Source organism: Aythya marila (assembly GCF_965140915.1).
Source record: "Aythya marila genome assembly, chromosome: 5".
In the NCBI taxonomy this organism is placed as follows: Eukaryota; Metazoa; Chordata; class Aves; order Anseriformes; family Anatidae; genus Aythya; species Aythya marila.
The window spans coordinates 57,869,510-57,885,300 of record NC_139046.1 but is presented as its reverse complement, the minus strand read 5'-3'; the positions used below and the strand labels follow the sequence as shown (position 1 = coordinate 57,885,300).

General features: G+C 42.2%; 1 protein-coding gene and 1 long non-coding RNA gene across 2 annotated transcripts in view; one reads left to right on the top strand and one right to left on the bottom strand.

The window, feature by feature from the left end:
* Positions 1-15,079, top strand: part of LOC309878395 — a 60,418-nt gene extending 45,339 nt beyond the window's left edge. Inside the window, exons 4-6 of the long non-coding RNA XR_014317535.1 lie at positions 9,992-10,106; positions 10,569-10,735; positions 14,979-15,079. This is a non-coding gene — a long non-coding RNA (uncharacterized lncRNA). The remainder of the gene's footprint in view (positions 1-9,991; positions 10,107-10,568; positions 10,736-14,978) is intronic.
* Positions 289-12,596, bottom strand: RCN1 (reticulocalbin 1). The gene is made up of 6 exons (XM_082760825.1): positions 12,294-12,596; positions 8,339-8,532; positions 6,548-6,726; positions 5,949-6,009; positions 2,988-3,187; positions 289-2,323 (listed from the first exon to the last, which is right to left on the bottom strand). Exons 1-6 carry the CDS (start codon positions 12,572-12,574, stop codon positions 2,216-2,218), a joined length of 1,023 nt encoding a protein of 340 aa, XP_082616951.1. The 5' UTR covers positions 12,575-12,596; the 3' UTR covers positions 289-2,215.
* Positions 15,080-15,791: the final 712 nt, after the last annotated feature.

Here is a 15,791-nt window from a genome sequence, read left to right as displayed (position 1 = left end):
TCATTCCAAGTTTATTGAGTAATGTGGAAGAAGATGTGATTGCTTGTCAAAGCTCAGATGCAATTTTTTGTTGGGACAGAATGCAGTGGATTTGGAAGTGTCATGTTTAGCTGAAGGCAATGATGCTTAGTGTCTCAGCACCCAACTCCCACTGAATTTCAACAAGAGTTAGCAAACAACCTTCCCTTGGGCGCCAGTGAAAATCCTTCCCATCTAGTCTGGGCTGCAGTTTCACTTGCAGGAAACAATTTTTTGGTTTTTGTTTTTTTATTTTTCTGAGGTCTTTTAAGGTATTGTTTCCTGAAACAATGGAAGATGATGATCCAAGTGCAGAGAGAGCACAGAAGTTCTGTTACTAAAATATACAAATGTCAAACTTTAGTATGAAAGGACTGCTTAAAAAAACAAACAGAAAACCCACCTTCTCAAGATTGCTATGATTATGGAATATACTAAGACTTTCCAAATCCAAACAATAAACAAAACAGATAATGTTTTACATGTGCCAAAATACAATTTTATTGCTTCTTAGATAACACTGCATTTAGGTATTACTTTGACATTAAAGTACTGGAAAAGCCAAAACAGTTTATATCTTATGACATCTGTCCTACTGTATGTTAGTGGAAGAGGTAGGGACTTTTAGGAGACATTGCTGGCAATGTCATAAGTGCACACCAAAGGCTTAATAATTATGCTAGCAAGAACATGTAATCTCTGCCAGAGTGTATAATCTAGAATTTAATTATCTTCAATTGAAAATAAAATATTTAACCACAGTTCTTATGTGACCTTAGTGTTCCGAACAGATTCTAGTAATAGTGATAGCAACTATATATATTGGACTTATTTCTTTTCTTTTTTTTTAATGAGGTGAAGAAGAAACAGTTGGTGCCATATGCCCAGCTGCTGTTCGTAGATGGCCAGCCAGTGCTGCAGGACCTGTCCATGATCCAGTGCTTGAGGAACTACTGGCTTTAAAATGCTTGGTTCCTGATTTCACATCATCTCTACCCTAGTCTGTATTAGTGTTATTGCACCTTCATAGTATCAAAAAGAAGTAATGGTTTTATCATGCATCTTTTAAAACCAGTACATTTAAAAACAACCAAACTCATCTGAGTTAGGTATATAAAAATATATATGTAACAGCTCACATTATACAGTAAAAAAAGAAAGCACCTGTGTGGAAAGCTTGCTCCCTTCTTTGGAAGGAAAGATGTCTCCATGTAGTTGCTTCAGTATCACGTCCTGATACGTACATACATACAGAATAGAACTGTAGCCACACGAATCTGTCCCCTGATGTGGTACAGAAGACAGAAGGCCCAGAGGGGTGATATGTCTCATTCTTTCTCCATCACAGAACTGCTGCCATTCACACTGTGTGAACAAGAGTATGGCTTGGGTAAAGTGCGAAAAGCGTGAGATAAATTATGCTCCATGTGGCATAATTCCTCCCAGGAAACAGCAGAACTAGCAGCCCACAAACAATTGTATGTTGTTCCGTTGTCAGAAGGAACAGTTGTCACTATGAACTCTACAACCCTTGCCGAGGAATGCCAGCATGGGTGCTAGGCCACGTGTGCTGCCTCTGCGCTGTGATGGGGGCTAGAGGGAAGGGCCGGTTTTATACATTGCCCTTGTAAAGATACAGCCCACAGGGCTGCTGGTTACCTCCGGCCCATTTAGGAGAGAAAAATGGGAGTGTGGAGAAAAAGGCCGGGCAACTTGGTAAATCTTTTCTCTGTACAGAAGACTGAACCTAAATTCTACATTGTTAAATTGTTATATGCTATTAAAAAAAGATAGCTAAACAACCTCATCTATTTCAAAAGCTAGGTTTCTTTCTAATCCCTATGGTAAAAATAGGGCATTTCCCTATGGTAAAAATGGGTATTTGAAGAAAATGTATTATTATTAAAGGTCCTTGGAGTTGTTTTAAGTGTCTTTTCCAGGTTAGGCTCGAATATACTACGTTTTTTCCAAAAATAGAACTATAGTAATTAGATATTGTATTTAACCATGTGAAGAGACTAAAATGCTATTTCTATGCAGTTTCTGAGGTAATAAGCTGGCTTGTTAAAAATATATTAATGCAAGTCGTTCAGTTGTGAGTGTGTCCCTTGCCCATCTTCCCCTAAAAGAGAGGATGGACACGATGACTTCAGTAAAGTGGAGAAAAGGTCTGTGGCACGTTGCTTGGTATACTGTATCATAGCTCATCATGGTTTCTTGTGAGGTCTTCCCCATAATTAGTAGCTTGACTTCCAACAAACATATTCCAGTTGTCTAGAACTTCCTCTTTTGTTAGTTTTTGATCCTGGTGGGAGGAAAATAAAATCTCTGTAAGAACCTTTTCAAAGCTAAGTAAAAGACACACCAGCACAGACATACAAGAGCTCTACAAAGCAGCAGACTAAAGATTCAGGAATCATTTTAGCTGTCATGGCAAGTGAGATTTTGATCCGAGTAGAAATCACAAGTTCCACTGGCTTCAATTGGGTCAAACTGCTCATTGAAATGTTAGAGGAAGTGGATGTATTGAGCCAGTCTTTAAGCCAAAGATGTATGTTTGAGTATAGAAACCTGGGCTTTTTCCTACCTCCTAGGTAACATATCTCTTTTTTTTCCCTCTTGCAGTCTAAATTAATATACAAAACCCATGACCATTCTTAAAAAGTAAAAATATTTCTACTGTGTTAAAACTTGCAGGTTTAAGAAAATTTTATGTAACCTAATGAAATCCAACTTCTAGAGTTAAATTGTGTTTTACTCATTTGTGGTTTTGACCCTACCAACTGAAATTTGCATTAATACATTAAGGCACTAGCACGTCTAGCCTCTAAAACTCCATTTAAAATGTACTAATAAGGAAAAGTATTATGAATCACTTCTTGCTAATTGAAGTTATGTTTAAGTGGTTTTAAGTTGTGGGGTTTTTTTAATGTTACTTTTTTTTCTTAATACACTAGAACTCTAAGTACCTTATCTACATCCGATTCATAGACTAAATGCCTGGCTTCAGCTAGTGCGTGATCATAGTCTTGTGGGAGAATCCAGTGCTGAATCTCTTCCTTGTCCATCTTTCCGTCCTTGTTGAGGTCACGAAAATCTGAAAACTGCTCACGCTCTGTAATCACCCAGTCAGGCTCTGGTCCACCCTCTTCATTTGCAAACATATCAGCTGGAAAGGAAATAAAAGTCTCACTCAAGTCGTACTTGATTTGAAAATTACGCATAAACTAAAGACATTTGCATGGTGTTCCTCAGAGGAAGACTGTCTCCATGTAGTTGCTTTAATTCTTTGACTTTGCTTTAACCTTTTGCTTTAACCTTTAACTCTTTGCACAGCATTTCTTTGTACAGAATATGAAATGTGGGGTGTAGAGTAGCTGTTCATATCTTCTTTCAGGCCTACTTCTTCTCTGCTGGTGACTGTTCTTCCATTTTCCTAGTATATTAGCCTCATAAGCAGTGCACTTTTATGAAAGGTGAACCTGTCCAAAGGCCTTCAGCCACTTAAATTTGAGTGAAAAAAAAATCTTTAAGGATCTATTGTTAAATTGCAGTCATGAGCTTTAGGGCTGAGCTCTATCACATGAGAAGAAAGGGATGTAGCAATTTTATCTTGTCCCTGCCAGCAAATGTCTCCGTGGATAAAATCAGACTTCAGCCAGCAGAGTGGCTGAGAGAATAAAAGGCACAGGGGAAACTCAGGAAAACAAAAATTGCTAAATAGAAGTGAATGCTTTTACCCTGCTTTCAGAGAGGTCTGTTTAAGAGAAAGCCATCTTAGAAAAGGAGTCCTTTTTAACCATACAGTTCTGCAGCAAACTCCACTAGAAGGTATTCTTCTACAAAGGAAAACCTGGAAAGAATGTCCTGCATCAGTGGTATGCTCTGTCCATGAGAAACTATACACAGTGCAATTGCCATAGCTTGGTACCTTGGGAGGAAGTACCATTTGTGACACAGGATGCACAGATTATGTACGTGAGCTGCTCTGTACATTGTACAGTAGTCCCGCGTTATATTTAAGAAGCATCAGTAGGAAAACACCACCATGACAGCTGCTATCTGTACAAACAGGGTTGGGAAAGTAGCAGTGATCATTACGAACAAGTATTGATTTGTATCTGTCCTTTACGTCATAAACCTTCCAAATTACTAGTAGCAAAAGTCCTTCCAGACTTATAAGTGTGTTCACTTTATCCTTCTGATCACTGTGGCTGATCAACTGTTTTCTGCTCATCAAGGCTGCTTATTCCTCAAGCCTTCCATTTTTCTATTGGTATTAAAGCTCGTTTTGTAGATGGTACTCCTATGCCTTGTGGGTCTGGCTTTCAAGAATAAGGCAAGGAAAAGTGCACCCCACATGGACAGTCTTAGGGTCACAGGCTTGCTGGTATCCATAGGAAGTGAAAATGTAGATCTCAAATCTAAGACTTGCCCTGCAGGAGGATGTGCGCTACGCTGAAGATCTGTTGGTAGAACTGTCCACAGTGTCCCTGAAATACACCGCACGCTGGCACAGTGAGAACTTAGTTCTCTATGCCTAACATGACTAGGGATATTCTGCTTAGCTGCTTTTATAAAATCTAAACCAAATTTTGTAGAAGTCAAAATGGGACAGAGAAGTGGGGAGGGAGTAATCATTCTACAACCTTCCGCAGATTTCCCCATCAAATACCTGATCCAGAGGCTGCAGTTTCTGGACTTTTTGATTGCTCCTTATGAGCTACCAAAGAAGAGATTTAGCTTTCTGTTTTTAACCCCAATTTGATCAAAAAGAAAAGAATTATATCTGAAAATGGGAAGTAGGAATATTTTAAGCAGTTTTCCTCTACTCATAAAGAAACTTCAGACAACACATTCACTTTCTTTTTTGCATTTTTAAAGTGCAAATTATATTGTTTATTTGAAGCATCTGACATGTCCTGTCAATTTGATTTTTATCATCCTTGCCAATGTGGGGTGATCGTGATGAGAACATTCTATGTTCCTATCTATAGAAGACAAGAAAAAACAGCATTCACATGGTAACAAATGTTGACAATTACCTTATAATTATATGTAGGTAATGTCACTGAATGAACTGAAATTACTGTGGAAATTATGCTGCTCTGTTATTTCAGTCATAAATGAATAGCATTCACATTCTGAGGCTAAATATAATTTACAAGGAAAAGAAACCCCCTGCCATTAATTAACATGTGTATATTGTTCCTGATTATATGAGAAGTGATCTTTATAGCACCACTAGAAACAGAAAGATTCATCTGAGTTTGGTCTAATGCTTTCCTGGTGATACTTTCTTGATTAAAAACCCATCAAAGTGAGTGCAGTGGGAGATGTTAGCTTTTGGTATCAGCATAATGATTCAAAAGGGTGAAACGTATTATGTGCAGCTGATCTCTAGTCTTGTTTCCATTTCGTTTTCATATGTCTAAGTGCAAGACAGTAGCTGGCTGCCTAGAGTGACTGAAAGTTGTGTAACTGTGACAGATCCCCTGTTGACGTTTCCCATTCTGATCTCTTTCTGACATTTCAGTAACGCACAGCTACTTTTCATACACTTGACAACTTTTTTGAGAAGCTTAAATCTTGCTCCTGTTTTTACATAGCTAATTTTTTTTAATGCATCATCTTATATTTCTATAAAAAAACATAAGGCATCACTGCAAAATTCTTTACAAAAACATGGGATTTTACCCACTAATTAATCTAGGAAAATAACTAGTAGAAAATAGGCAACTTTGAAACACAATATTAACAAACCTTTGGTTTGTTAATACATTTGGTTTGTTCATTTGGTTTGTTAATACAAATTTTGGTTTGTTAATACATTTGGTTTGTTAATACAAACCTTTGGTTTGTTAATACTGCTGCAGACTTGAGAGGATGGACATATTGAGATTTTATAAGAAACAAACTTTAAGACTTACCAATATACTCATCCTGATCCACAAAACCATCCTCATTTTTGTCAATGTCTTCTAAGGTTTCCTGGAAAATAGTTTTACATTGAAGTAATCAAGAGAGAACTGACAATTCTGGCTATTCCCCTCTTCAGTCATTTCACATTTGAGGCCTGACCTGCCCTTGTACACAAGCAAATCTACTCTCACAGACTATGATGCAATTGCTGCTTGAACAAAAAAATATACAAGTCTCACACTGAAAAAATTCCCTGCACATAAATGAAAAGTGGACATCATGCTGGAGTTTGAAGTTAGGGGCAGATAGAAGCTGGCATCACACACTTTGCAGCCTCATGTCAGCATACCTTTCCTTTTATTTTGGTGCAAGTCCATAGCAAGACTGTTTCCACTGAGGAGTAGTCTGAGGGTGTTTAACAAGTCTTCCTTGTACTGAGAACTCTAAATCAAGTACTTTCAAGAAGTGTATCCCTTTTTGTTCCCCCTGCTGGCTATTAAGTATGTGTCTGAGTGCCTCTTTCTCAACTCTGCCTGGAAAGGTTAGAGAAGCTTTTCAAAGCTTAGCCGAAAAGTAAAAATAATGTTACTTGTTTTGCTCTGCTTACTAAGACAACGATGTTTTTCATATGCTCAAACTCCTCTGGGTGAAGGAAAGCTGTGAATTCTTCACGAGTGGCAGCTAGGTCTCCATCCTGATCTGCAGTTTTGAATCGTCTTTCGTCTCTGGGCAGCATTTTTTTAAAACTGTGCCGATCAGTTGCATCTTGGAATTCTTCTGGATTTTCTGCAAATTAATCAAGGCAATCTCAAAATTTTGTTCCTTTTCAAGTGTGCTAATGTGATAAAGCCCCTTAATTTGCTGATATATACTCTGTTAAGAGTCTAGAAATACAAAGGCTTATTGCTGTGTTGAACAGGAACTTCTCTTTCCTATGAAGCTCAAAATTAATTCAAGGGTCAAACACTTTGGGTCATTTATAAAGGTGACTTAGTAGTAAAAGTAAATGGCTGAGTAGATTCCCTGTTGGAATCCAAGGTTTTGCAGTATCATATACTATACTTCACAGATTTATTTATTTTTAATCTGCTTTTATAAGCACTGCTTAGGCAGTATTTGGAGTAGATTTCATTCACAGAAGTTGTATGCTTCTTAGGAATCGGTATGACCTACACAACTCCCCAGTTTCAAAAAGCAAGCGAACCAAGGAAAAGTGGTTTCAGAAGCTGGCAGACTGACTGAAATTACTGAACTGCTACGCCTCTGCTACAGGGAACCTATCAATTATTTTCACTTTAAAACAAAGACATTTTTTCAGGGTGTTTAGCGACATACAATGAACAGTATTTGATATAATTTTTAGAATAGGAAAACTAAACTGATTTCAAAGATATTAATTGTGAAATTGTTATGAGTATTTTCTCATGTTGGGAGATAAACATTTGAAAAAGACTAGGCTGGGAATCACAGATGTGAATTTTAAGTGTGTATTAACACAGGATCACAATACAGTAGCTGTCCTCCAGCTCTTGGCGATTACAAAGAGGGCTGTGAAAGGCTCCCAGGGATACTGTTACAGGGATGTGAGACAAAATATTACCTTTAAAAACGCAGTAAGCCCCATTTTAATCTAGGGTAGAACTTCTACTTAATACTGCTGCTGGAATCTTGCTCCAAAAACTGCCTGTGAGGTAGATAGACACGGTCTTCTCGTTGCCAGGAGAAATGTACTCATGGTCAGTTACTAGCAATTAGTGGTCTGTAAGCATTGCCCCTTAGCTTAAGTAATCTCTTCTCTTTCTTTCCCTTCATTAACTTAGAAAAAGTAAAGCGAATGCAAGTTGAAGGAAAAAAAAAAAAAAACAAAAAAAAACAGGTATAGTTTTAATACATGTTTCTTTTGTCTCATTTCTAAGGATTTTCATTTACAGCTGATCCCAACCTGAGGCATGTTACTCCACAAGAACTATTTTATTCAATAATTTTGCTATAGCTTATACCCAGCTGAAATTTTTAGTATCTAGACTCTAAAGAATTTGAGACTGAATTGACAAACATTGGTTAATTATGCAAAATAGTTTTTGAATGAAAATACTAATATTAATGACAAAAAATCATCTATTTGTTAATTAGAGTAGAAGACCTTAATTAATCTTCATCAGTACATCGAACAAGCCCTCTGTAAAACCTTCCGTGTAGTGGCAACCCATGTGGAAATGGCTGAAATATAGAAATAATGCAATAAAGAAGTGCTTTTGACCTCTGAGTGTCTATAAAATTTAATGCTATTTCCAAAAGTCCTAAATGTGACACCAAACTCCTGTTGGCTATAAGGCATGAAATCATGCCTTATAACCCCAATCGTCATTGAGCATATCATCTGAAGACGTTATCTTACCTAGATAATAACCATATGTGGCTTGTTTATATTCTTCCCAGGCGATTTTATTGTCCTTGTTTAGATCATAGTCTTTCCAAACTTTAGCAACATTTTCGTAGATGTAGCGTTTCTGTACCCGTTTAATCCAGTTTTTCAGTTCCTCTGTTGTGAGATAGCCATCTTTGTTTTCATCTATTCTATCCACAATCTTCCTGTAAAAAGAGAGTGGCATCCGTAAGAGTAAAAAGAAAACCAAACTGCATGTCAGTCCAATTCTAGTAGTCTTTATCTGGCCCTTATTTTCCACAAAAATGTAACGCCCGAAGTTTAGAAAGCTGTTCTTCAGGCTAAAACTTTCTTCAATTTTGCATGTTATCTTAAGGAACATTATGCATTATTCAATATTGCTACGAATAATTCAATTGGAATTTGCACCATCAAAGTTAGTGAACAAACTACCTCAGAGGATACTCAATTTCCTAGATACTAACTACAGGGCACCTGTTCAGTGTCCGTAGTGGGTAGCTATGCTGGACTCAGAAGAGGAAGCTGACTTCACCTCAGGAGAAAGCCTGTACTGATGTTTACCAGAGGCAATCAGAGGAGAAAGCTAGGATTTTGCAGACACCTGCAGTTCCTCTTGTGGCCCTCCAGCAGACCGATGCTAGGCTGGAGTGAGTTGTGTGTGTGCAACTTTGTGTGCAATGTTGAGCATGTGCACCATTTATAGTCTTCCCTTCCATTCCCGTCCCTCCGCTTTTCTTTTCTAGATTAAAAAAAAAATATTGCTTGTATTGCCAGGAATGCCTGGTACTCATTAATGCCTACGACCACTCACGAGGCCACAGGAGCAAACTGTCAGTAGCTGCACTGTACCCAGCCGTTTGGTGACCGCCCTGTCCCACACTCAAGAAAATCAAAATGACCATTATCCATAGGCTCAGTCACCATCCCTTTGGCCTAGTTACATGTCATTTGTAAGAATGGGTAAGAGCAGAAGCCGTCTTGTCTAAATCCTGACTTGAAATTCAACAGGTGAGCTCCCTACATCTCCAGGCAGACAAAGGAGATAGTGAAAAGTTCTGAACTGCTAACTATTCCTTGCAGTTCAACAGCTTGGAAAGCTGGCACTGGCTGATGGGAAGCGCTCAGCGAGTAAATCAGTGTCCCTTCTTGAGCCTGTCAAGCAACAGCAGCAGGTCCTGCTGAATCTGCAGCAGTGTCATGTGAACCTGATAGTATCAGGTTTGTAGCATGTTTCATCTACTGCAAGTCAGAGCTTAATGGATATTGGTTTGGGGTCCAGCGGTTGAATTCATAAACGTGGTATTTCTGAGTGATAGGGAAAAAAAGGGGGTCACAGAATTTGCTTTCTAAAGTAGGTAAGTATGAATTAACTGACTGGAAAACCTTTCTCTTTTGTGTAAATCTCATGGGGAATTCGCTGCTGGGGTCCCTTTCACTGCATGATGGACTGTATTTGTCAATGAATGTGCTCCACCACAAATTTGACTTAACTACTTTAGCTGATATTTCTGTTTTATTAAATGAAGTTGCAAAAAGTGATTGTGCTAGCAGCTCTTTGGTATTTTTAACACCAAAGCAGTCAAGAATCTTTACCATAAAATGTCCTGTGCCTTATCTTTCTCATCTATGCTCTTGTTTTTATAGCTCCATTGTGTTCATATGCACTCTTTTACTCTGCTTCCCAGATGAGGATGGGGACAAAGAAATAGTCTTGCCTACAGGCTCCCAGAATGGACTGCAAACCTCACGTTTTATACTGGTAATTACCTACAACAGGGCTCGGGGTCATTCTGAGTTTTGTAGTGGAACTGCTGTATATTGTCTGAAAGGCATTAGTGCCTTCGTTTTAAATAGCTAATTCTTGAATATATCAAAAATTCACAGAGCATGTTAAGACATGCAGTGCCAAGTCATACCCAGGAAGTTACATGTAGAAGTGTGTAACACCTGAAACCTTACGTTCTCCCTTTAACTGAGGTGAGATAACAGTATTGAGGTGAGAAACTAATAGAGTAGCTAAAGGACACACACAACAGGTACGTACAGCCTGCTGTTAGGCAGATTAGATCTGCCTAAATGCATCTGGTGATGAAACAAAGGTGGGGTAAGGAAATCATTACTTAAAGTGGCTGAAAGCAGAAGGCTTCCCCTCTGCATGTGATGCTCAGCACAACTGTGTGTGGATAAACTCAGAACAAATAACAATTGTTTATGTTGGTAGGATGTGCAACCATCTTGTGTGTTTGCCGAAAATGGCAGGCCCAACACAAATGGCACGGAGAAGGTTCAAAGGACCGGGGTCTGACTCATCTTCTTAGCCCATCTGCACTCCCTTCATGCAGCCCTTGGCTGCTGCACTAGGACTGTGCCGTGCTTCTCCAAAACCAAGTGAGTTGTGGTACTGCACACAGGTAGGAAATCTGTGATTCTTCCCTTATCCAGTGGCTCAGTGTGGGAGGACAGGGATGCTTCTGCCACGGAACCTGTCCTAAGGGCAGGTGCACTCCACAGTTATGATAAAATTATGGGCTGGTATGTGCCATGATCACAAACCAAGATTTTACTGCTCAGCTGCTCCTCCACAAAGGATGTGAGTAGTTGCTTGCAGGGCTTTTTCTGTGTACTAGCTAGTTCCTTTTTGTTTACTAGAAGATGAGAGTAGATTTGTGTTATCACTGTCTAGCCCTGCAACTCCACAGGATGATACTCTGCCATCCTTCTTAAGGAAGGTACAGTAACAGCAGCACACGCTTTGGTTACAGCAGTAAGTAGACTATATGTTTCCATTTTCTCCCAGAAAGCATTTATAAAACATCTCTGATGTTTTGCTGCACAATGCTCACCCCGGAACGTGGGCTTTGGTTCTCTGAGGAAGTCTTTTTTAAGTCACGTCCACATAAGAGGTGTTTGGCTGTGGCTGTAGCTTAACGTGCCTCTGTCACCTCTCTGAGGTGCACTCAGTGAGATTGCTAAAAGCTTCTTCCCTTGCCAAGCTGGTGTTTGTAAAAGCTGCTTAAGGACAATCCAGCTATTTCATCAAATCCTATCCCCAGCTGAAAAAGTCTGCTCTGCTGCAAGAATAGATGTAGACAATTTAAGGGCTGTCCTTGTTAGCGATATACTTTTATTGGAAACTAAGTCACAGATAGAGCGTACTGAGATGGTTTCTTCTGCTCCTTTTTCAGTGTGTAAGAAACTGGTCATTTCTGATAACTGTTTCATCCGTTTACTTACTGAGATACAGGTAAACAGCAGGGACAGCTTCCAGAAGGACCAACAGCTCACTCATAGACAACCCTGGCACTACAACATGAGCTTGTGGTGGAACTACAGCCATACAATGAGCAAGCCCCACTCCCTGTAGAAGGGGAGTAACTGAAGAGCTAGTCTTAGTGACACTGTACAGACACTTTAAACTACTTTCTGTTCATTCAGTGTTTTCTGCTTATTTAATATTAAAAAATATATATATATATATTTTTTTTTTAACTGTTAGACTTAGTCCTAATTAGCAATCTGACTTCTGGTAAGCGCACAGGAGGGAGAGGCGCTGACAGGAGGCAACTGTCTCGGTGCAAAGAGCAGCGTGGAAGGAAGCACGGCGCTATCAGAGCGGACAAAGCTGCCACAAGTGGAAAACCTGCAGGGAGACGGCTTCGACTGGAAGAGCTGCGGTGAAGGGCAGGGGGACGCGGCCTCGGCTCCAGCCCAACCCCGCGGAGGGACGGAAAGCGACAAGGCAGGGAAGCGACGCTGCCGGCCAGCAGGTCCCGAGCGAGGAGGAGGAGGAGGAGAAAAGCACCCAGGAGGAAAAAAGCACCCGAGAGGAAAGCACCCAGGGGTCGGGACCTGGGCAGCCGGAGCGAGGGGGCGCCCCCCGTGGCGTCCCGCCCCGCTCCCTCCCCTGCCACGTTCCCAGCGCCCCGCCGGGGCCTCTCCGCCTCACCCCAGCCTCTCGCGGCTCTCCTCGGGGCTGAGCTGGTCGAAGCTCCGCGCCTCCTCCTTGCCCAGGAAGGCCTCGTGGTCGTACTGGAAGCCCGGGCCGTCCTCGTGGTGCTGCTGCTGCTGCTGCGCGGCGCCGGGACGGGCCCGCTCCTGCCGTGCTGTCGGCTTGCCCAGGCCGCCCGGCACCAGCACCAGCACCAGCAGCAGGGGCAGCAGCAGGGGCAGCAGGCGCCATCCCACCCCGCCGGCCATGCCCCGCGGCCGCCCCGCAGCCCCGCTCATCGCGCCCGGCCCGGCCCCGCCTCTCCCCGGCCCCGGCCCCGGCCCCGGCACGGCCCCGCCGGCGCCACGTCTGCAGGGCAGGGCGGAGCAGCGCGGAGGGGACAGACCGGGGCCGGCAGCTCCCCGACGATCTCCCTTAGGAATGCACAAAACCGCTTTGCTTTTTTTAGTTATCTCCCCAAAATGGGCAACGGAAAAGCTACAAGTTTTTTTAAAAAAAAAAAAACGTGAAAACGTGGCTATGTCGTGAGTGCACAAGTCTAACACCAAGTTAATTCCCTAACAATGTACAGTAGGGGAAAAAAAAAAAGAAAAGATTGCCAGCGGCCTCCTAGAGGATGCCAGTCGTAACAGCGGCACCAGCACTGTCAGAGCAGCAAACTCGGGATCCTGGAAATTGAAGGAGAAAACCCAAGTTGTGTGGCGTAGAAAAAAAGCATTTGCTTTTTTTTTCCATCGATTGCAATTCATATTGCTCAAGATTGTAGAAGCAGAGACTTCGGGTTGCAGTGACTGACATTTTCACCTAGTAAATTTCCTTTTCCTACACTGTAGCCTGAAATTCACAACCAGGGAGAATTGCTTGTTGCTTGTTAATGACCTTGTATGCTGTCTGACCCAACGTGGCAGATGAGCGTTGCTACCAGAGCCTGGCCATTCTTCGGTACGCAGACCTGAGAGAATTACTGGTTGCAACATGAGATTTGTTAGACCAGTCCACTGGACAGAAAAATCGTACTTATGACGGGCCATTGGCTGTGCCACGGCTATGCAAGTTGCTGAACCAGGCTGTGGCCTCCCTGCCACTGTTGTTACCCCGGTGGACATCCTTTTGACCTACAGGTAGGGTGTAGCTGAACTCTGCTTGGCAGGGGGCTTGACCATATTGACAGCAAAAAGCTGATGTCAAAGCCTTATGTATTCTGCCTACTCTTCCGTGTTCTTCTGTGTTCTGCCTTTTCACACAGACACAGAATCACACAGAATTTCTAGGTTGGAAGAGACCTCAAGATCATCGAGTCCAACCTCTGACCTAACACTAACAGTCCCCACTAAACCATTTCCCTAAGCTCTGCATCTAAACGTCTTTTAAAGACTTCCAGGGGTGGTGACTCCACCACTTCCCTGGGCAGCCTGTTCCAATGCCTCACAACCCTTTCAGTGAAGAAGTTCTTCCTAACATCTAACCTAAAACTCCCCTGGCGCAACTTAAGCCCATTCCCCCTCGTCCTGTCACCAGGCACGTGGGAGAACAGACCAACCCCCACCTCGCTACAGCCTCCCTTGAGGTACCTATAGAGAGTGATAAGGTCGCCCCTGAGCCTCCTTTTCTCCAGGCTGAACAAGCCCAGCTCCCTCAGCCGCTCCTCGTAGGACTTGTTCTCCAGGCCCCTCACCAGCTTCGTCGCCCTTCTCTGCACCCGCTCAAGCACCTCCATGTCCTTCTTGTAGCGAGGGGCCCAAAACTGAACACAGTACTTGAGGTGCAGCCTCACCAGAGCTGAGTACAGGGGGACGATCACCTCCCTAGCCCTGCTGGCCACACTGTTTCTGATACAAGCCAGGATGCTGTTGGCCTTCTTGGCCACCTGAGCACACTGCTGGCTCATATTCAGCCGACTATCCACCATCACTCCCAGGTCCTTCTCTGCCTGGCAGCTCTCCAACCACTCATCTCCCAGCCTGTAGCTCTGCTTGGGGTTATTGCGCCCCAGGTGCAGGACCCGGCACTTGGCCTTGTTGAACTTCATGCAGTTGACCTCAGCCCATCGGTGCAGCCTATCCAGATCCTCCTGCAGAGCTTTCCTACCCTCAAGCAGATACCACATGCACCTAACTTGGTGTCATCTGCGAACTTACTGAGGGTGCACTCAATGCCCTCATCCAGATCATCGATGAAGATATTAAAGAGGACCGGCCCCAGCACCGAGCCCTGATGGATCAGAGAGCAACATGTAGATCTAGCTGTATGTTTGCCTCAGAATGTTTGCATTTGTGGCAGGAGCAAGTTTCAAACATTTAAACAGTCAGATACTTTGTCACTTAAGTCTAGACAGAGAACAAAACACTAACACCCTGCTCTAGGCCTGGTTGTGGCCTCTTGATGGGTTTGAACAGCCACAGCCTGAGCACTGCTTCAGTGAGAGCTGGGGTGTATGTGGCAGCTTGAAAATGGTTCTGCTGATTGTATCACCTGCGTTTGCATCCACAAAGCCACCATGATGCAGTGTTTATATTGTTTTTCTTGCACTAAGCAAATACCAGTTAAATAGTTGTCATTAACATCTTCAGGAATTTCATACTTGGGCAATAATACAGATATGTCTCCGCTTTTCTTTTTGATCTTCTAGTGTTCTTCTCCCCAGTTCCTATGTCTATAAAGTTGTTTCTAATGTTGTTCCAGGTGTGAGGCTGTGATGAGGTGCTCGGTTTTTACCTTCTTGATCCACATGGCGCTAGAGTATGCAGCTAGTCAAGAGGGAAATCAATTGCATGGATAACAGGTATGTTTTACTGCTCATTCATCAGTCAGTGATAGAACATTGTAGATTGATGTTTGATCTTTGCAGGGGTATGTGAAGTTATTTGAGGGAGGAGAGAAATGAATTTGTATGTTCTGTTTGTCAGAACAATTTGGAGCTACTTCTGTGAGAAGAGCTACAGCAGTGGCAATGCAGAATGAGCTCAGTATGTATGTGGTCATTCATTTAAAAGCCTCCAGGCATCAGGCGGGCTTGCCTTGGGGATTTGGGTTCAGGCCATTGGACCATTTTAATTTTGCCCTGTGTTTGGATTCATGTCTGGGCCCTGATATGCCGTGATCTTATGAAGGACAGGAAATCATGAATGTTCTGATCCTGCTCAGACTTGGTTTGGGACCGTTGGTAATAACAATGAAAACTTGATTGATCCAATATGACTTTTTGTGGAAAAGGAAAGGCATTGCAATTACTTGTCCTTAAAGGGCTGAAGTCTAGTCTTCGATTTTAATGCTGAGAAATAGACTTCATGTTCAGTCAAAGCAATTGTTGATCCAGTCAGTTTCAGTGTTGCTGGATTTTTGTACCACGCAGTTTAATGTTTACAGATTTTGCTCTTGGGCTGTCGTGACCTCATCAAACACCTTAAACTCTCAGTCATCTCTGAAAGGTCGTGCCTTCTACTCATATTATTCAAGTCACAAAATGATAGAAGTTTTCCCTTACATTCTTTATCC